Source organism: Salmo trutta, chromosome 9, assembly GCF_901001165.1.
Source record: "Salmo trutta chromosome 9, fSalTru1.1, whole genome shotgun sequence".
Classification (NCBI taxonomy): Eukaryota; Metazoa; Chordata; class Actinopteri; order Salmoniformes; family Salmonidae; genus Salmo; species Salmo trutta.
In genome coordinates, this window is record NC_042965.1 from 13,048,885 (window position 1) to 13,070,063 (window position 21,179).

General features: G+C 43.5%; 2 protein-coding genes across 2 annotated transcripts; both read left to right on the forward strand.

The window, feature by feature from the left end:
* The first annotated feature begins 3,605 nt into the window (after nt 1–3,605).
* LOC115199922 (CCN family member 1) lies at nt 3,606–6,857 on the forward strand. Its single transcript, XM_029762470.1, has 5 exons — nt 3,606–3,915; nt 4,232–4,445; nt 4,661–5,014; nt 5,154–5,356; nt 5,532–6,857. Exons 1-5 carry the CDS (start codon nt 3,844–3,846, stop codon nt 5,832–5,834), a joined length of 1,146 nt encoding a protein of 381 aa, XP_029618330.1. The 5' UTR covers nt 3,606–3,843; the 3' UTR covers nt 5,835–6,857.
* Nucleotides 6,858–16,142: 9,285 nt separating this feature from the next.
* LOC115199923 (LIM domain transcription factor LMO4.1) lies at nt 16,143–20,559 on the forward strand. Its single transcript, XM_029762471.1, has 5 exons — nt 16,143–16,491; nt 17,714–17,950; nt 18,676–18,772; nt 19,067–19,225; nt 19,354–20,559. Exons 2-5 carry the CDS (start codon nt 17,733–17,735, stop codon nt 19,360–19,362), a joined length of 483 nt encoding a protein of 160 aa, XP_029618331.1. The 5' UTR covers nt 16,143–16,491; nt 17,714–17,732; the 3' UTR covers nt 19,363–20,559.
* The last annotated feature ends 620 nt before the right edge of the window (nt 20,560–21,179 follow it).

Genomic DNA, 21,179 nt, shown 5'->3' on the forward strand with positions numbered 1-21,179 from the left:
TTGATTAGGTAGGCTACAGTAAAAGAGAGGATTCATTTTGAAATGGACTGTATAGGTGGTCTGGATTCAGACATTATTACAGTAAATGGATTATAATCAATCCCTTGTCACAGTCTAGTAGTCTTGTCCTGGGGTTCTATTTCATTTTCTATGCATTGCATTTGTAAGGTCCCTGGCTGTCATGCAAGTACTCCACAACTCATAACCTTGTAGGTGGGTGTGCTTCACAATATCAGGTGATTCAGCAGTAGTTTCGGCTTACAGCATAGGCCGACTGATTACACTGGGCATGCATACCTCTCTTCTCTCAGAGAAGGGGTGTATCTGACTGTAGCATACCTGCTCATGTCAGTCAGCCACACAATGGACAGGTTAGTGCTGTGGAGAGCTCTGCCCATGGGGTCTCTGGCTGCTTTCATCACTCCTATTAGGCTGGGTGAAGGAATGCACAGACTACAGGTTCCCTCTGCGCTCCTGTTTGGGCAGCCGCCAGGTTAAATGAGGCCTGTTTGTGTCTTAATGGGTGCAGGACAGCCACACCTGCGTTAGGCTAGCACGGGTCTACTTATCAGGCTCTTCTCTGGGGCCTCATGGAGGAGCGTGCATTTACATTTTAGTCATTTAGCAGACGCTGTTATCCAGAGTGACTTACAGGAGCAATTAGGGTTAAGTGCCTTGCTCAAGGGCACATTGACAGATTTTTCACCCAGTAGGCTTGGGGATTTGAAACAGTGACCTTTCGGTTACTGGCTCAATGCTCTTAACCACTAGGCTACCTGTCTCCCTACTGGAGGGAAGATGCACAGATGTCTACCGCCAGTCATGAGGACCCATACGCCACAAGGCCGGGGCCCATGACATCATCCTTTTCACAGCTGTCTTGCTCAACTGCCTTAAAGGAATGTGCGAAGTGTAACATATTTATTTGTTGTGTAATTAGTATTCTCTCTCATAGATGTACATTTATGGGCATTTGGCAAACAAACAGGCACTTTTGGAAGGGACGCTTTTACGGGCTACTTATGATTGAGTGTACCAGCCAAGGTTTTTAGGACACTAGTATGAGGAATCCAGTGGCCTGACCTATAGAGGCTGTATCATGGGATGGGTTAGGGTGAACCACTGACACACAGCTGATTCCACACATGTCTATGTTTACCCAAATACATGTGAGGCTGCTCCCACTGTTATATACTGTTACTCAGAATGCAAATCACATATTTGTCAGATGTTTATTTTTGAAATTGACTTTTAGTGAAGTAAATAGCTACAGTAAACCAGTCTGATGGCGTTGACTTCAATAAAATGGTCTGTTTGCTATTATATGATATGGAACACACACACACACACATCCAGTTACACTGCTTTGCGTGTTCAGGGCAGATCTGTTTAGATTAGAACATTAGAACAACTCTTCCTGAGAGTTGTGCAGATAGACTTCCTGTTTACCTACTTCTTCACCAGTGATACAGAGTTTTCCATCAACATTGGCCTTTCTTGGCACTATGCAGGGTACTTACTGGCATTAGAGTTGCCAACAATATAAATATGTCCACAGACCATTATTTTCAGACTGTGAGTAGACCAGACCTAAAGCCGCTGTAAAAGCCTCCAAAGGAGAGAAGCTGCTAACTGCAGCCATACAATAGGGACGGTGCAGATCAGGGTGCAGTCATATGAGTGAATCTTCAGATCGTGGGTGATTTGTATGATAACTGAGGTGTAGGTTGAGACTAGGCTGAGTAGATGGCAAAGGGACTGCGGTGATAAATCGTCACGGCTCCTGACCCCCCCCCCCCCCCCCCCCCCCCTGTTTTTGGAAATGTTTGTCTGGCTGACAAACAATCGCTGGCTGAGGGCCAGGGGGGGACACTGCCAAACAGGCCCCCCTCCCCCTCTCGTCAGTGTCCCATGCACCACGTCCAGCACACACATCCTGTCTTTGTGGGTCAGGAATGCCAGGAATCCAGACTTCTGCCCTAATCCTCCCACCCCTCCTTCCCCTACAAGGTGTGTTCTCTCTCTCTCTCAAACATTCCCAGAATCCTGGTGGTTTCAGCCTAGTGGCCTGGGTGTCTGGGTGTGGCTCATGTGTCTCTCTCTCTCTCTCTCTCTTCCTCCTCTCTCCACAGTGCTCCTCCATCCCCACGTCAGTGGCAGGTAGGTAGCAACACCTGCTCTCCGTGGTTTCACCTGCTCCCACTGATCTTAACACACACATATTCCTGCTGCCTCAACTCTCAACATATCCATGGCCGTTTTTATCTTTGGTTTTTCATTTTGGTTCATTCCTCCCAATTGTTGAATTTCTGAAGCGTTTTTTGTATTCAAAGAAATACATGTGTAATTCTAAACCGTTATTATTTATATCCTATTTGATGTTTTTTAGGATTTGCCTTTGTAGATGAAGCTGTGTTGTCGTTGTGGTTTTGTGAAGGTGAACTTGGTTAAGTGAGGACAGGTCTGACAAATAGAGCAAGGATCCACAGAAACAGGTCCTATGTATGTTCTTTGCCTTCTCCTGTGGTGTGAGAGACTATATTCCCACTCACTCCTTTCTCTCGCTTTGCAGGTTTTCAGTGGCCTCATCAAATGTGCTAAATTATGTTTCCTGTGTTTCATAACAGAGAGAGCCAAGGGCTAACGCAGGGACTTCCTGCCCTCGAGCAAAACAATTTATATTCCTCTGGGATGACAATGGCAATGTTTAGTTTTTCCTACCGAACATGGGAACCTGTAGAAGGTACTTTTTTTGGTCCCGGAATGTGGCCATTAGGAAAGAGATGGAGGGAACACAGGATACGTGTCCTGGCCTGGGCAGTGTGTTTCAGTGGGGTTTCTGGGGCCAGCCCGGCCAGGTAATAGAATGTTTGTTTGAAGAGTTGTACGCACAGATTTTTCAGCTATCTGCATCACCACTTCCCCTATTAAAGTGGATTCTATGCCAGAGCGGGATTCCTCACTCATTTTTCCCATGACACCTACACTTGTTTTTCTGTTTCCAGTATCGGTCTTAGCTTAGGTGATCGCCATTGTCAAACACTGCTCATATGCAGGAATGGAGCTACAGTGTCACTCCACGGTATGGGAATCCCAAAGCTCTGCAGACCTGGATTCAAATAGTGTTTGTGTTCATTCAAATACTTTAGTTGCACTTGACTGAGCTTGCCTGGCACAATGGGACAGATAGAATAGTCCCAAAAGTGCAAACCACACCCATCTGGCACTTCAGGCAGGCTCAATCAAATGCTCAACCTATTTGAAAGAAATTAAATACTATTTGAAGTTACTCCACACTTAGCTTTGCTTATTGTGAATTTACCAGCAATAAGCTTTTCTTGTAGTTTCTCAATAGCATTAGGGACATATAAATAGTAAGATGTCAGTGCACTGAAGTGCCTACAGTACTGTGTTCATAGTATAACCATGCTTTCTCATTATAGCAATGTAGCAACGGTGCAATTTCTTTCTCTCCTACTCCACTCACTGAATCCCCCTCCATACACTTTCCCTTACTCCTTAAGAGGAGAGCTGATGTCACAGGGAGTGGGCGGTCTGCCTGTGTCTATAAGTACAGGCACCACAGAGGGAATCTCTCTCTATATGAAGGGAAGCTAACCCTAGCTGAGCTGTGCTGACACTGTAGGAGAGCGAAGAAACGCCAAACTAGTGTAGCTTTTAGTGCGCTCGCATAGAACTATGGATCGGTTCAGATGAATGAATAGGTAAACTGACAGATCAACAGACTTCTCTCCTCTCTGGACAGTATATCGTCACAGCCACCAGGTTTCTGTTCTCCATCTAACGACCTCTGATTGTAATTTTGGAAAGTACGCTTTCAGGATGTTTTCTCTGGTTAGTTTGAGAAGGACTGTTTCGACCCTGTTCGTTCTCCTCTACAGTGCTGCTGTCATGGTGAGTTTCATAGATGCATACTTACCTGTCTGCCCTCTTTTTAAAAAAATAAATATTTCCCATTCTCTCGTTCTCTCTACATTTTGCATTATTTTAGTGACGATGTGTTTCTGTTTTTCCAAAATGATAAACTATTTTTGTAAAAAAATAAAAATTATAACTTTTTTGGTATTTTGTTACAATGAAGAAAGACACTCCAGTATGAGAGTATACTACTGTACTACTAGTCATAGTAAAGACGAGGCTGCACCTCTACCCTACTGCTGCTCTGCGGACCCCAACACATCTATAACACTGACACTGCTGTCTCTCTCAGGGGGAGAGTGACTGTCCTGCCCAGTGCTCTTGTGACCCATCACCCCCATTGTGCCCAGTGGGCGTTAGCTGGGTGACAGACGCCTGTGGCTGCTGTAAGGTGTGTGCCAGGCAGTTCAACCAGGACTGCAGCCCCAGCCAGCCCTGTGACCACATCAAGGGCCTGCACTGCCACCTGGGGGCTGGGGGAAACCCAGAGAGAGGCCTGTGCCGAGGTAAGGACCAGGAGCACCCCTAACATCAGCGGGAGAGAGGTGGTTGGGCCAGTATGGGAGTATGCAGAAGTATGGGTGTATCAGCTGGGTATGGGGATTTCAGAATTATAATAGAAATGTGATAATTCAAGTAGATAAATGCTCAGCATCATTGTAACACTGCCATAGTGGTATAAAGTCCACTGTGCTGATAATGTGTCTGTGTCTCTCCCTAGCGGAGGCCAAGGGCCGGTCCTGCGAGTTCAGCGGGCGTGTCTACCAGCATGGAGAGGACTTCCAGCCCAGCTGCCAGCACCAGTGCAGCTGCATGGACGGGGTGGTGGGCTGCATGCCACTCTGCCCCCACCAGGTGTCCCTGCCCGACTGGCGCTGCTCCCAGCCAAGGCTGGCACGGCCCTTGGGCCGCTGCTGTGCGGAGTGGGTCTGTGACGACAACAACCACATCAGTGAGGACCCAGAGGAACCTCCACAGGCAGCTCTGCCCAACCCACAACCCCTCCCAAACCACATCAACAACCAGCTCCAGGAACAGCCACACTATCAGGCCAGCACTGGAGTCACCTTTAGAGGTACAGTAAACAACCTATCCCAATGTCTCATTCTTCCACAGTCTCTATCCAGGCATAATCCTATCTTGGTCATGATCTTAACCTTGTATGTTTCTCATAATTGTAACCCTGTATGTTTCCCTGTCCTCTCCTTTCACAGAGGTAGTGCCCCTCCCCAGGTCCCAGGTGTCGCTAAGCGCCAGATGCTTCCCACAGACCACTGATTGGACGGAATGTTCCACTACCTGTGGGATGGGCATCTCCAGTCGGGTGACTAATAACAACGCAGACTGCCGGCTGGTCAGAGAGACACGACTGTGTCAAGTCCGCCAATGTGACTTGCGACTTACCCCAGCAATCAAGGTACAATGAGGCTCCACTCAATGTCTGACATGTATGCTTCATCATTTTCCACAAACAAGTATGGCACACAGAACATATTAATATTTCATTTTTAATGAGAACCATTGCAATATGACTTATGGTTTATGTAGCTCAGTTGTCTGTGTGTTTAACTGTGTGTTTGTTGACTGTCCAGAGGGGAAAGAAGTGCCAGCGTTCAGTGCGCCCTCGGGAGCCAATCAGCATCAACTTTGCTGGCTGCTCCACAGCACGGCACTATCGACCTCGCAGCTGCGGCTCCTGTACGGACAGACGATGCTGCACCCCTTCACTGACCCGTACCGTCCGCCTGCGCTTCCACTGTCCCGGCGGAGAGGGCTTCACACGCAACGTCATGTGGATCCAGCGCTGCAGCTGCAAGAAGAGCTGTCACAATCACGGCTCCCCCTCAAGGCCCTCTGTCAGCCTACACAATGACATCCACACCTTCAGGCACTGAGTCAGGATTAGGAGGATGCCCAACCCCAGCCTCGACACACTGGATAGGGCTAGGGCATGCTAGTCTCTCCCCATCTTCCATACGCCCTCTGCCCACGGATAGCCCTGCCTTTCAGCCCCTTCCTGGACATCAGTGTGGCTGGCAGCCTCTCCTCGTCTGCACCAGCACCAGACTATGGGAGAGAGAGCTAGGTGGCTGCTCCCCCCAACCATGCAGAACTATTGCTTGCACTTTAAGCTTCCTGACACGTTGCCCCCAGTTATCCAACATGAGAGATGGGTAGCTATTTGGTGCAACTCTCTGCGGCTAGGTCCAGTTCCCCTTCCCTGCTGATGACCCAGCCACGGAACTGTTCCGGTGGAGGAAGGGACAGCACTGAGCACAACAGACCATAGATGGCCTGATGTCACTTTCTTAATGTCATGTTGGACTTGTGGGTGAAATATGTCATTGAATCCTCTGCTTATCACCCTCTTATTATTAATTATTTTTATTTGTTAACATTGTCAAGACCCTCTATAACCACAGTGGGGGGAAAAAAGAAAGGAACTTGTATGCATGTATATGAGGGACATATTACTTTTTGTCATAATGTGTAAATTAGTGAGGCCAGTGAATGTGTAAGGATGTGATGAGCGATGACCATGGGCAATCCCATACATTCATGTACGATGAAGTGTTTTGTCTGATACGTTGATGGTCGAATGAGGACAGGACGTCATCAATGATTGTACCTGTGTGTGTGTGTGTGTGTGTGTGTGTGTGTGTGTGTGTGAGAGAGAGAGAGAGAGATTACATGTGTGTGTTTGTCATATTACAGAGTATAGTGTACAGACTTCACTCTTTGTTGAGTGGCAAATTATACAGATCACCTCATTTTCCGGGGTATGTTTTTATTGCCTCATAGTATGGAGACTTTCTTATACTGGAGGGAAGATTTTATTATATATATTTAAGATTTATATATTGTTTGAATTCTTATCAATAATTCTCTGATACATTAAATAAAACCAACACGTGTTCTGTCTTGTGCTTCTCTGAGAGGTGCGTCAGGTGGATGGTGATTTAGATGACAGCATAGGGTGGTTGGTCTGGGATGCTGCTGTAAGGAGGGGGTACAGTGCATTCAGAAAGTATTCAGACCCAGAATTTTCTTATGCTACAGCCTTATTCTAAAATTGATTACATTTGTTTTTTTTCCTCATCAATCTACACCCCATAATACCCCATAATGACAATTAAAAAAACTTTACTCAGTACTTTGTTGAGGTGCCTTTGTCAGCGATTACATCCTTGGGTCTTCTTGGGTATGACACTACAAGCTTGGTACACCTTTATTTAGGGAGTTTCTCCCATTCCTCTCTGCAGATCCTCTCAAGCTCTGTGAGGTTGGATGGGGAGTGTCGCTTCACAGCTATTTTCAGGTCTCTTTAGAGATGTTCAAGTCCTGGCTCTGGCTTGGCCACTCAAGGACATTGAGACTTGTCCAAATGCCACTCCTGCGTTGTCTTGACTGTGCTTAGGATCGTTGTCCTGTTGGAAGGTGAACCTTCTCCCCAGTCTGAGGTCCTGAGCACTCTGGAGCAGGTTTTCATCAAAGATCTCTCTGTACTTTGCTCCATTTTTGGTACCCTTCCCTAGATCTGTGCCTAGACACAATTCTGTCTCTGGACAATTCCTTCAACCTCAGGGCTTGGTTTTTGCTCTGATATGCACTGTCAACTATGGGACCTTTATATAGACAGGTGTGCCTTTCCAAATCATGTCCAATCAATTGAATTTACCACAGGTGGACTCCAATCAAGTTGTAGAAACATGTTAAGGATGATAAATGGAAACAGGATCCACCTGAGCTCAATTATGAGTCTCATAGCAATTATGTTATGTTAATAAGGTATTTATGTTTTTGAAAACATTTCTAAAAAACAGTTTTTTGTCATTATGGGGTATTGTGTGTAGATTGATAAACATGTTGGAAGGGGTCTGAATACTTTCCGAATGCACTGTAAGTCTGGCACTTACTTTATGAAGTACTTTAGGGCTAGGAGTACATAACTCCAAAGAGGGGTGCAGTGCTGAAAGCCAGCCTGTTGTTCTGGCGTTAGGGCCAGGGAGAAGAGGCAAGTTGGGTCTCCAGTGAGGCCGCGGCCAGTGCTCTAGCCAGGTTTATGTTCCCTCATATCCTTCAACATAATGTACAGGCTTGTCTCTGGATCACAAACATCACAGCAGCCTCCCAAATTCCACACCCTGTCCTCCCCATCTCCTATGTCTCCCCCTGTCTATCTATCCCACCCTGACCACCTCCTCTGTCTATCCCACCACTCTTTACAGACCTGTCTGTCTGGCTTAGTGTGCTAGTTGCCTAAATGGTGACTCTGAGGTTATCACAGCATGGGCCTACTGTTTAATGTATTTAGTACATCTCAATGTGTCACCTATCCACATCCTCAATGTAATCAGCTTAGAAATGTAGGTTTGGACACATCAAGCATACACTACAAAGTTGGAGCAGGGCCGACCCTAGCCACTAAAGTGACCACTTGGGGCCCCGCAGTTTGCTAGAGTGTCCCCGACCAAGTTTTTAGGAATTCAGTTGGGGTCTCAACTTACTGTTGAGAGTAAAAACAGTATCATACACAAGATGCACATTCAAAATTTGGTTGCGCATCATCAATTTTTTTTGTTTGTTATGTCATTCATTGACAGTCACTCAATTAGCCCATGTCAGCTAACATTTTCAGATTGGTAAATTAGTCTAGCCAGCTATCTAAACGAATTACCGACTGGGCACGTGCTCAGGTTCCCTGACCTCTAGGGGGCCCCCATTGGTTATCTTAGTCAAAATACAGAAATACAGCCGGTATGATGAATTTTGCATCATATGATGCTGCTTTTGCTTCATATGATGCAAAATGCATCATACTGACTGTATTTCTGTATATTGAAATGTATATATCTTGAAAGCTTGATTGCTGACATGCAAAACATTTTGGGACTATATGATAATCCTAAAAAATACCAAAAGATAGATTTGGGTGGAATTTTCCTTTAACATGGCATAAGTCATGGCAAAATGTGTAGAATTGCAAGAAATTTGCTTCAAAACTGCAAATATTTCTCCACCCTGTGGCAAAAGGTGTCATCTTGCCCCCAAAAGGCTAGGGCAGGCCTTAGGTTAGAGATACGTCTGGGAATAGGGCTACAATTTGTTTTTATAGGCCTATGCAACCTCCTTGCATTTTGTTAAAATCGACAGAGCACACATGGCATTCTATCATCACCATAGAGACGGCAGTACTATCTGCCATTGTCGTCACTAAAGGCATAACTCCTATTGGCTGTATCCCATCTGACTGTACCACGTTTCCCCAAAGACTATGGTCTGTAGTGTTTGTATAGTAGGGCTATTTGGTGTTGTAAATGTAGGGAAAGACTATCATCCTCCTTTGACAAAACGGCTGTCAAAGAGGTGCTCTTGTATTTCAGTGAAAGCCATGGCAATATGAGGACTGGGGAGGAGGTTATAGGAGGTTGTGTGAAAGAACAACTTAGGGTCCAGTCCACATTAAACAAAAGCTTTGTGATGTACTGTAGTTGACTTACACTGAAACATATGAAAGCAGAGCATCCGGTGAAAGGAGCGTTACTCATGAAGGCGGTGAGTGTATGCAGTTCTCTCCCCTGTGAAAGTGATTATTTTGGCTGTAGCCTCCTGCTGCGGTGGAGTTTACATTGGCCTGGGCACCAGACTGGATGGTGTTGTCCAGCCTCACAGTGAAATGTGAGTTTCAACATGGCTGTGACATAGGAAAAGGAAATATGTCGGAAATCAACAGGGCCTCTGGGAAGTGGCGGTGGGGGCCTGGGGGGGAAGGATTACTAGAGCAGAAACACTCCCCAAAACAACCATAGCATCCTCTGCAGAAGACAACTGTCGTATAAGCACCTTTTTCTGAGCAAAGCATTTTCTCTGAGAGGAGTTTCACTCTCTTAACATGAGTCAGTTTTAATCAAAATGGAACTGTTCCAGCAGTTCAGTACTGCAGCCTGGGACCATTGTTTTGAGTTTAAAACACAATGTATAACTTGTCCAGCCATACTGTATAACTGTAAAGGATGTCTATACATCGCTGCATGCAAAGGCACATTTACATCTCGAACATTCCGGTGCACAAGTCTGAAAACGTACCGTTTCTGGAAATTTGTGGCAAGTGTCCAGCCTTGTACGGTCCTGCACACGTCCCGTATATCTCCAATAACAGACCGCTTTTGTGCACGGACGTGTATATGTCCGGAAACGGTTCAGTAAATCCCCTGAAATGACCACACACGTCCACCCATGGACCAGGACACATCTTTGAAATTCCAGTGCCCGTTTGACATCAGTTGCATTACATCTCAGTCCATGTCCCACAACATCTCTGCCATAAATGTCAGTAAATGACCGTGCCCTTGTTCAAGGCTGCGCATGCTTATTCGCCCCCACTGAATGTTAGTCATTGATAGCTTGCCTTTGTGGTTGTCACTGGTATATTAAAACACAATTCATTATTGAATGAATTAATCACAGTGAATTATGAATGAATGAATACATTATTAAATAATATTTTATTGTTATCACACATCAGGGTTCCTACACCTTTTCAGAAATAACATTTGAGCACCACTGTCAAGGTTTAACCATCACCTCACGACATCACTATACTATCACTAAACATGTTGTAGTTCCACTTAAGCACAAATCCACTTAATCACTTCTTGAAGGATGATAATTCATTTCAGTAGAGCAGGAGAAAGCGGGTAATAGTATCTGCATTTAGGCTAAGCAGGGCCTGAAACTAAAGTACACCCCATAAGCTCCACCTAGGACACGTAAGCACCAGATGGAAACAGGTAGGCACCAGATGGAAACAGGTAGGCACCAGATGGAAACAGATAGGCACCAGATGGAAACAGGTAGGCACCAGATGGAAACAGGTAGGCACCAGATGGAAACAGGTAGGCACCAGATGGAAACAGGTAGGCACCAGATGGAAACAGGTAAGCACCAGATGGAAACAGGTTGGCACCAGATGGAAACAGGTAAGCACCAGATGGCACCAGATGGAAACAGGTAAGCATCAGATGGCACCAGATGGAAACAGGTAAGCATCAGATGGCACCAGACATGATCCGTGTGGTGTGGCTCGCCAAGTATCTTTGTTCCCTCTCTAACCACTGTAGTTTTTGACAAAGGGCAGTACACCTCACTCCAGAAATAAGGTGGCTTGACGAACCACACTCATTTGCTGTTTTGCAGGCTATCCTCCTCACCGCTCATCAGGTCCACATCAACTTCTCTCCAATGTCTCTCTCATCCTCTGTAAGCACTCTCAACTGTGTAAAACAATAGAACACAGTAAACAAATGCATCAAGTCATGCATATTAGTACAATTCAAGTCTGAACATTACTTTAAAGCCCCAGCAACCCCAGATTGAGAGATGTAAAAGGTGAATTCCAACCTTTGACATATATCACTCTGACCTTGATGGTAGATCCCCCAAACAATGTTTGATATCTTGTGAAATTACTGAGATTATTGGACTGTTGTGAAAACACTAGTTGAATTCCATCCACCTGGTTGAAATTGGCTCCACATGCCTTTGGCTCCGTACACTGGATGTATCACAAACATCTACCCAAATGTCATTATAATCAACGAGATATGCCACAAGTTATGCATGTGGTACTGGCAGTGCACAGAGTTACAGGCATATGGACTAGAGTAGGAAACCAAAATGTGTACCTAGCTCATAATTACTGCTATTTTCAGTAAAACAGTCTTGGCAGTTCTGATACAGAGGCAATTAGTGTTTCAATAAAGTACAGCAATTGGTGATTAATGGAACTACGGGCGATATAGCAGCCACTTTAGACCAGGTGGGTGGAATTCAACGTCTGCTTTCATTCTACTCATCTGGCACAAGAACCTGCAATGGATATAAGCACAAAGTTAAATGTATGTTGTTTTGGTGGCCGGGACACCGGTGCAGGACATTGCTATTGTATGTAAAAAGGGCATCTGAGAGTTTCACTCTTTGTCTCCTGTATAAACCAGTGGCGGTCGGTGCAGTTTAAGATGAGGGAGGACGATTCTTTTTTTTAATGAGCATGGCCTTATTGCTATTACAGCATACTGTCTTTTATATTCCATTCACCCAGTTCAATGTAACACCGATAGGTTTAGGCTACTACATGATACTCAAATGTTATTTTTTAATTTTTTTTGCTACAACCTAGCCTATGAATTAAAGTTTACAATGTAGGTGCACACAGGTCTAGAGAAAGATTTGTGACAGACAGTGACACATTCAATACCACCTTGCACACAGTTGCAAATGAGAGTTTCTATTGGACAAATTCAGGTATGTTTATACCCGTTTCGTTCCATTTAAGAAATGTTTTTCAACAGAATCGGTGGAATGAATACACCCCTGATCACACGAAAAAAGTTAACTTTCATAACTACATGCAAACAGCTTGTTGTATTCCTTCTCGTATCTACATGCTCTTCTCCTCTCACCTTTTCCCTTTGCTTGTGGACTTCAATGCCCAACACATCAGCTGCCTGTGATCAGGCAAAAAAAAACTTTCCAAGCCAAACCTTCAATTCATAACCTCTACACACAGACTACATTGTTGTCACCATATTAGCAGTAAATTTGTAAAACCAAAAGCTTACCTTGACTTGGAAGAGTTCCGGTGTTGGACAGTCATAGTCAGCTAGCTAACATAGCATCCCTCTGTTTGAGCCACGTGTTTGAGTAGGCTAAACTAGCTAGCTGCAATTTCTAACTAAGTAAGTGAATGTCAAAAAAATGAATGAAATATAGCTACCTCTCTCTCGCTTGCTCCTCTTCCATTTTTGAAGAAATTAATTTGTTCAAAACTGTTCAACTATTGTTTTTCTCTTTGAGTCACCTACTCACCAAATGTTATGCATTGCAGTGCTAGCTAGCTGTAGCTTATGATTTCTGTACTAGACTCATTCTCTGATCATTTGATTGGGAGGACAACATGTCAGTTCATGGTGTAAGAGCTCTGATAGTTTGGAGGATTTCCTCCAGAAGTTGTCAAAATTCCTAATTACTGTGTAAGTCTACGGAAGGGGGTGAGATCCATGAGCCTCCTAGGTTTTGCAATAAAGTAAATATACACAGAGGAGGACGGAAGCTAGAGGTTCTATGGCTACACCATGGTGCTACTCTACAGAGTGCTGTTGTGGCTAATGTAGACCTTCATTGCAAAACAATGTGTTTTAATCAATTATTTGGTGACGTGAATATATGTTGTATAGTTTTATCTAAAAAGGATAACTTTTTAAATGTTTCACTATTTTTATGAAATTCACTGAGGAGGATGGTTGTCCCCTTCTTCCTCTGAGGAGCCTCCACTGGTATAAACACGGCCTTGTCTCACTAGATGTGTATGTAGCTATGACACCCATGCATTGGATGGGCAACAACAGTACATTTCATTCACACTATTTATACAGTGCTAATTGTACAACCAAATTATAGAAGATGCCTGTGTATTGCATGTAACAAAAACCCATGAACAGCTAGCTAACAACAACATATGCTAGCTAGTAGGCCGAAATGGTGGGCTAGATAGCACCTAGCGCTGAGCTAGCTAACATTAGCGGTTAGCAATTAGCATGCGACCATTAGATACAATTTTAGTGAAAGGTTAACTTCTAAAACACATATAATTTGTGTGGTGTATATGTACACATGTAAATAAACTTACTTTGAGCCATCCTTTGTAAAAAATAAAAACATTTAATAATTTGAGACACCATACCAGTGAAAAGTTTGGACACATCTACTTATTCAAGGGTTTTTCTTTATTTTTACTATTTTCTACATTGTAGAATAAGAGTGAAGACATCAAAACTATAAAATAGCACATTTGGAATCATGTAGAAACCAAAAAAGTGTTAAACAAATCAAAATATATTTTATATTTAAGATTCTTCAAAGTAGCCTCCCTTTGCCTTGATGACAGCTTTGCACACACTTGGCATTCTCTCAACCAGCTTCACGAGGTAACCCCCTGGAATGCATTTCAATTGACAGGTGTGCCTTGTTAAAAGTTAATTTGTGTAATTTCTTTCCTTCTTAATGCATTTGAGCCAATCAGTTGTGTTGTGACAAGGTAGGGTGGTATACAGAAGATAGCCCTATTTGGTAAAAGACCAAGTCTATATTATTGCAAGAACAGCTCAAATAGCAAAAAGAAATGACAGTCCATCATTACTTTAAGACATGAAGGTCAGTCAATCTGGAAAATGTCAAGAACTTTGAAAGTTTCTTCAAGTGCAGTCGCAAAAATCATCAAGCGCTATGATGAAACTGGTTCTTATGAGAACCGCCACAGGAAAGGAAGACCAATAGTTACCAGCCTCAGAAATTGCGGCCCAAATAAATGCTTCACAGAGTACCATTTACAGACACATCTCAAGATCAACTGTTCAGAGGAGACTGCGTGAATCAGGCCTTCACGGTCGAATTGCTGCAAAGAAACCAAGTCTAAATGACACCAAGAAGAAGAAGAGACTTGCTTGGGCTAAGAAACACGAGCAAAGGACATTAGACCAGTGGAAATTTGTCCTTTGGTCTGACATTTTTGGTTTCAACCGCAGAGTCATTGTGAGATGCAGAGTAGGTGAACAGATGATCTCTGCATGTATGGTTCTCACCGTGAAGCATGGAGGTGGAGGTGTAATGGTGCTTTGCTGGTGACACTGTCAGTGATTTATTTAGAATTCAAGGCACACAACCAGCATTGCTACCACAGCATTCTGCAGCGATACGCCATCCCATCTGATTTGCGCTTAGTGGGACTATAATTTGTTTTCAACAGGACAATGGCCCAACACACCTCCAAGCTGTGTATGGGCTATTTGACCAAGAAGGTGATGGAGTGCTGCATCAGATGACCTGGCCTCCACATTCACCCGACCTCAACCCAATTGAGATGGCTTGGGATGAGTTGGACTGTAGAGTGAAGGAAAAGCAGCCAACAAGTGCTCAGCATATGTGGGAACTCCTTCAAGAATGTTGTAAAAGCATTCCAGGTGAAGCTCCTTGAGAGAATTCCAAGAGTGTGCAAAGCTGTCATCAAGTCAAGGGGTGGCTACTTTGAAGAATCTAAAATCTAAAATATATTTTGATTTGTTTAACACTTTTTTGGTTACTACATGATTCCATATGTGTTATTTCATAGTTTTGAAGTCTTCACTATTACTGTACAATGTAGAAAATAGTAAAAATAAAGAAAACCCCTAGAATGAGTAGGCGGGTCCAAACTTTTGACTGGTACTATATATATATATATATATATATATATATATATATATATATATATATATATTTAAAGGAAAACCTACACTGGGTGGACGTTTTCTGCAGACCACTGTTTTCCAGTACACTGAAGTTCTAGCTGTTCAGTGTCCAGTGATGAGGAGACAGTAGGCCTACAGCACAAGAGAACACTGTCCTCTACTGGCACTTAGGATGCAGTGCAGAAATATACTTAAATTCATAAATGCACATTTTGATTCTGAATAGAACTCGCAGCAAAAGTTAACTGAAACAGCTGTAACACTGCCCCTGGGTTATGTTTATGGTCACGGTTAGGATTATGGCTAGGGTTAGGGTTGAGCCGGGGTGTGGACATGAAGCTAGGTTTAGGGTTACGACTAGGGCTCTCCCTTAGACCCAATATGCAGGAGCCTGGCTCCAGCTCAATTTAATAACTCTTATAATACTAAGATTCAGTCTTATTTGGAAAAAATTATATTTTCCAGGCATTATTGTTTACCCCCAATTCTTCATTTATTAAGAGAAATATGGTATACATAATTTAGCCTAAACAATATTAGCCTATATTCAAATACATGTATTGCCACATCCTCCCCTAACTTTTCTTAACAGAAATGTAAATGTCTATTAAATATCTAATTTGTGGGATTCTGAATAGACTACATCATGCATGGAAGTGGAAGTGGTTCATGACAGCGTGTGCGTTTTAATTGCACATATGAATTGTGGAAAGGATTGTCATATTTGAAAACAGTTATAGTTTAGTTCAATCTAATGAGACTATGAATGTACATTGGGCAGCTACAACACATACATCATTTTGACAGTAACCCCACCCCTGACAGTTGACTGGCTGCGCACACTGCATGTTCAAAACGTCACCATAAAGCGAATTAAATAGACTACCCCCTTGTGCAATTCAGTAAATAGTGTAGCTGTCAAAGACGCTAGTCATAGTTGAGAGTCGGATAATACATCTAATTGATGAAAAAAAAATGGTTTATGCCATCTCTTTAAAACGAATTTAGTTCCATTGTATCAAATTGCATCTTTGACAACGTGCGCTTTTCCTTTTTGACATTGCTTCAATTCGTTTTAAATAACCAGTTTCGCAAATGTTTCGCTTTATTTGTTTGATATGGATATCAGAGAAGTGCTAGATTGTCACAGTCTGGATTAGCTATTGTTGAAAGACTATCCGCTGTCATCCATTGGATTTATTTGTATTATTATTGTTTTTTACAACTGAACTTCTTCACGTCGGAATTATCTGGAACGCACATCAAGGTGAGCATCTCTCTGTTCGCTGTGGTGTGCAAATTAGCCTATTTTTCATGACCAAAACAGAGCTAACCGTAATGTTCATATGAATTTGTATTACATACAGGCTATCTTTACCGCATCTTGATTCTTTGTTGCATGCTGGTTCGAAGTTCAACCAAGAGCCTCCTGTTTTAAGACTGCTATTCTGTTTTCATGCAAGGGCATCATTCGCACTCTTCTGTGTTTCACCGTATGATTTCCTATATAAAAAATTATACTATTCAGAACCAGGACTATACACATAGGAAATGTTCTGTATGAATATATAAAGCTCCCTTGTCTTGTGGAATATAAATCACAATTGTTTTCCCCAAATATTTCATCCAACTTGAATAAACTAAACGTGAATTTTCTTTGCAGAAACCTGGATGCTTAGACTACATTATCACACTGACGTATTTTTTCATTGTGATACCTTTAAAATTACAGGTTAAATGGGTGTTATTTTCGTGGATTGTCATAAAACGTGTTATAAATGTTCTATTATTGTTTTTAGTATAATTTAGCCTATTTTGTTCAATCAGTGAACAGATTATTTGTGGACCTCCAATGTTTCTGGGGAGTTGTGATGGAGGCAAATTAACACTTTCTAGGTATACCTTGGTATTGCTTGGTATTTGGAATAAAAAAACTGCCCCCAACAACTAATATGGGCATCATCATTAAAACCTACATGTACAGCTTACCTGGCGTGTCCTGTAAGAGATTCCTACATGTTCTTGAACTATCGAACATACAGAAAGTAAGGGTGTGGGGAATTCCTTTGTATGAAGGTGTACAGTAGTGAAACATGAGCATGTTGACTAAACACTGTACTTAGTTCAAATTCTTTATGTTGCCCATGCATGCTTGCTTTAGTGGTCACCTGTTAGGACTTCTGGATAACCTGACCCCTTCCAGTAGTAGTTGTTTTGGGGCTCACTGCTGTCAGGTCAGTTTTTGATAGAGTGAGTGAGGCATTAGGCCATGCATCATATTGGTTGTTGTGTGGCTGTTTGTTTTTGAACACTTCAAGCCCTGTCTTAGACAACTGCTGATGAACAGTGTAATGAAGTTGTTAACAAAACCATAGACAAAATCAAAACTATAGTGGATGAGGGAGACGTTGTCAATGAGGTCATTGTAACAGCATGCTACAGTACTTTTCCCATGTAGCTGAAGTGTCAACATAGTTTTTATTTAACAGGAGCTCCTGAGGGCCCAGCATGGTGAACAGTCAGGTGGGAGGTGGTGTGGCATCACCCCCCAGGTCTTGTGCTGGATGCGGAGGAAAGATCGCTGACCGCTTCCTGCTCTTCTCCATGGAGCGCTACTGGCACACACGCTGCCTCAATTGCTCCTGCTGCCATGCACACCTGGGCGACATTGGCACCACCTGCTACAGTAAAGGAGGCATGATCCTGTGTAGGAGCGACTATATCAGGTGAGATACTAATTGGGCTCTGGGGAGAGGACATAACAGGAAGGGGAGGATGTAGATTTTAACTCCCAGGCTAGGGCACTGAGACTGATCTGGCTCTGGGGAGAGGACATAACAGGAAGGGGAGGATGTAGACTTTATCTCCCAGGCTAAGACACTGAGACTGATCTGGCTCTGGGGAGAGGAAATAACAGGAAGAGGGAGGATGTAGACTTTATCTCCCAGGCTAGGGCACTGAGACTGATCTGGCTCTGGGGAGAGGACATAACAGGAAGGGGGAGGATGTAGACTTTATCTCCCAGGCTAGGGCACTGAGACTGATCTGGCTCTGGGGAGAGGAAATAACAGGAAGAGGGAGGATGTAGACTTTATCTCCCAGGCTAGGGCACTGAGACTGATCTGGCTCTGGGGGGAGGACATAACAGGAAGGGGAGGATGTAGACTTTAACTCCCAGGCTAGGGCACTGAGACTGATCTGGCTCTGGGGAGAGGACATAACAGGAAGGGGAGGATGTAGACTTTATCTCCCAGGCTAGGGCACTGAGACTGATCTGGCTCTGGGGAGAGGAAATAACAGGAAGAGGGAGGATGTAGACTTTATCTCCCAGGCTAGGGCACTGAGACTGATCTGGCTCTGGGGAGAGGATATAATAGGAAGGGGGAGGATGTAGACTTTATCTCCCAGGCTAGGGTACTGAGACTGATCTGGCTCTGCTTTGGGTCTGTAGGTTGTTCGGGCACAGTGGGGCATGCAGCACCTGTGGCCAGTCCATCCCAGCTAATGAGATGGTGATGAGGGCACAGGGAAATGTGTATCATCTCAAGGTAAGACCCCCTGGCAGTTAAGGTCTCACTGTTATTAGTTATGTCGTCATCAGTGAATGTGTAACAGTTGTTTGTGTGAAACCCATGGAAATAAGTGCTATACACTGACCTAAAGTTACCTTGTACCTGATGTTAGAGTTTAGCGTTTGCTTATGACGCTAGTTAGGCCTGGACTAACCTTGGTTAACCCAGAACTAAAATCTTGCGTAGTCTGTTCACAAGAGATTAGGCCTGGACTTGAGTGGCACATTTGGGATGAGGATTCTAACTCCTGTGTCTGTCTTTTGTCCCTAGTGTTTCACATGTGCCACCTGTAGAAACCGACTGGTGCCAGGCGACCGCTTCCACTATGTCAATGGCACCATCTTCTGTGAGCACGACCGGCCAGGGGGGGCACTGCTCAGCAGCCACCTGCCCCCACTGCAGAGCAACCCTGTGTTGCCTGACCAGAAGGTGAAAGAGGGACCAGGACCATGAGGCCTTTCACACTTTCATACGTATTTCACACACACTACCATCATGATAGGAGACCTACAGACATGCTGTATGTCTAGTCACTAACGTTCTGCTCTTGTCTGTAGGTGTGCTGAGTGCTTAGAGCGTTGCGGTGTGCCTTCATCCTTCCCTTCATGCTTCCCTCATCTCCAGAGGACCGTCCATCCCTGCTCACCCTGCTCCCGATCACCAACTACCACCCTGTCTCTTTGACCAGGAGGTTCTTTTTGCTTGCAGTATCTATTTCAGATTTGTTGTGTATATCCATGCTTGAGAGAGTGTACAGATACACAGTGATGGTGAGTCGTGTGCGGTGCAGTGCTGGTCTGTCCTTCAAAGACAATATGGACCACATGAACTATTTCAGGACTGAGGCTACGTGTTGTAAGTAAAGGACACCCAACTGTGTGCATATCCAGAACTTTGGTGCTTTTGGACAAGTCTTGCAATGAGTAAGGTAATAGTCTGGACCCTGTCTAGGATCTATAGTAAGATTAAAGTAGACAAAAATAAGCTTTCTCATGGACACAACTAAAACGCTATCACTAACAGTGGCATTGCTTTTGTTATTATTGTCAGGGATATCCCATCACTTAGATGATGAACTCACAATCCCTCTCAATGGCCTGTCATCTGTTACTCAGTGATGTTTAGACCATCATATGAATCTGGCTGAAGTGAAGGAAGAAGATAAATGTCCATTCTTTTTTTTTATAATGTTATTGTGTGTTTCCCAGTAGAGTTCTATTTCCTTAATAAATGTTGCATTCAATTTAATTTTGGATGCCTGTTCAATATGTGAAATGATCAAATGGAGAAAAAAAATGCTATTAAAACATTTTACTGTAACGAGGTGAACTGAAGTAATTGACGTCTATGTGCAGTTGGTTGGTTACATGACATGAGTCTCGTGGTATTATATGGTAGGCTACCACCTGGTTGGTGTTACATTTCCTCCCTGACTGTTCCTGCATTGCTCCCTCCAGCCCTGTATGGTGAAAACATGCCTGATTACCCTGAGGAATGGAATTAGACCGTTTACAGAAGCAATTAAACATGAGTGGTGTGTCTGTGCTGCTGTGCTTGCTGCCTGCTGCAGCTCCTGGGAGGCTGAACTTTGGCCATATCCCGTGGCTGACTTTAATAAAGACTAATCTGGGAGCCAGCCTAATTAAAGGGAGGGGCTCCTTTGCATCCAGCCAGCATGTAGAAAAAAAACATGACAACAATCTGATACTTTTACTGTTTACCATTTTGCAATTAAAAGACACAAGCCAAAGCTTTTCCAATCACCCTTTGCTGGTCTTTGTTCTATGTTAGGCTCTGCATTGGTTAAGTTGCTTGAACTTCCTTGTAATGTACATATTCATGTCCAGTTTTACATGTTGCATATATAGTCAGACAGGTTTGTAGACTTGAGGAATTAAAGGAAAGTTCCACCCCAAAACGATATTTTGGTATTTGTTTCATTAGTTCATTGTTGACATAGTCCCAAAGTGTTTTGCTTGTCAAGTTTTCAAGATGTGTAACTTTCAAAATACAGAAATCATCCAAATATGATGCATTTAGCATCATGTGATGCTGCGTTTTGGGATGATTTCTGTATTTTGAAAGTTACATATCTTGAAAACTTTAGCGCTGACAAGCATAACATGTTGGCACTATGTCAACAATGGACTAATGAAACAAATACCAAAAGTGAGTTTTTGGGTGGAGTTTTAATTTAAGGCTTTAAGAAAACCCAAGCTACAGTGAAGCAGTCGATAGCATCTGCTGTGCTTTAAATGAGCTCTGTACTTTCACACCTTTGCTAGGAGCGTGGCAGCCATAAAAATTACACCTTAATGTGCTTAGCTATTTCAGAAGTCCCACTTGTCATGGTAGGTGCTGATCCTGCATCAATTATTTATTC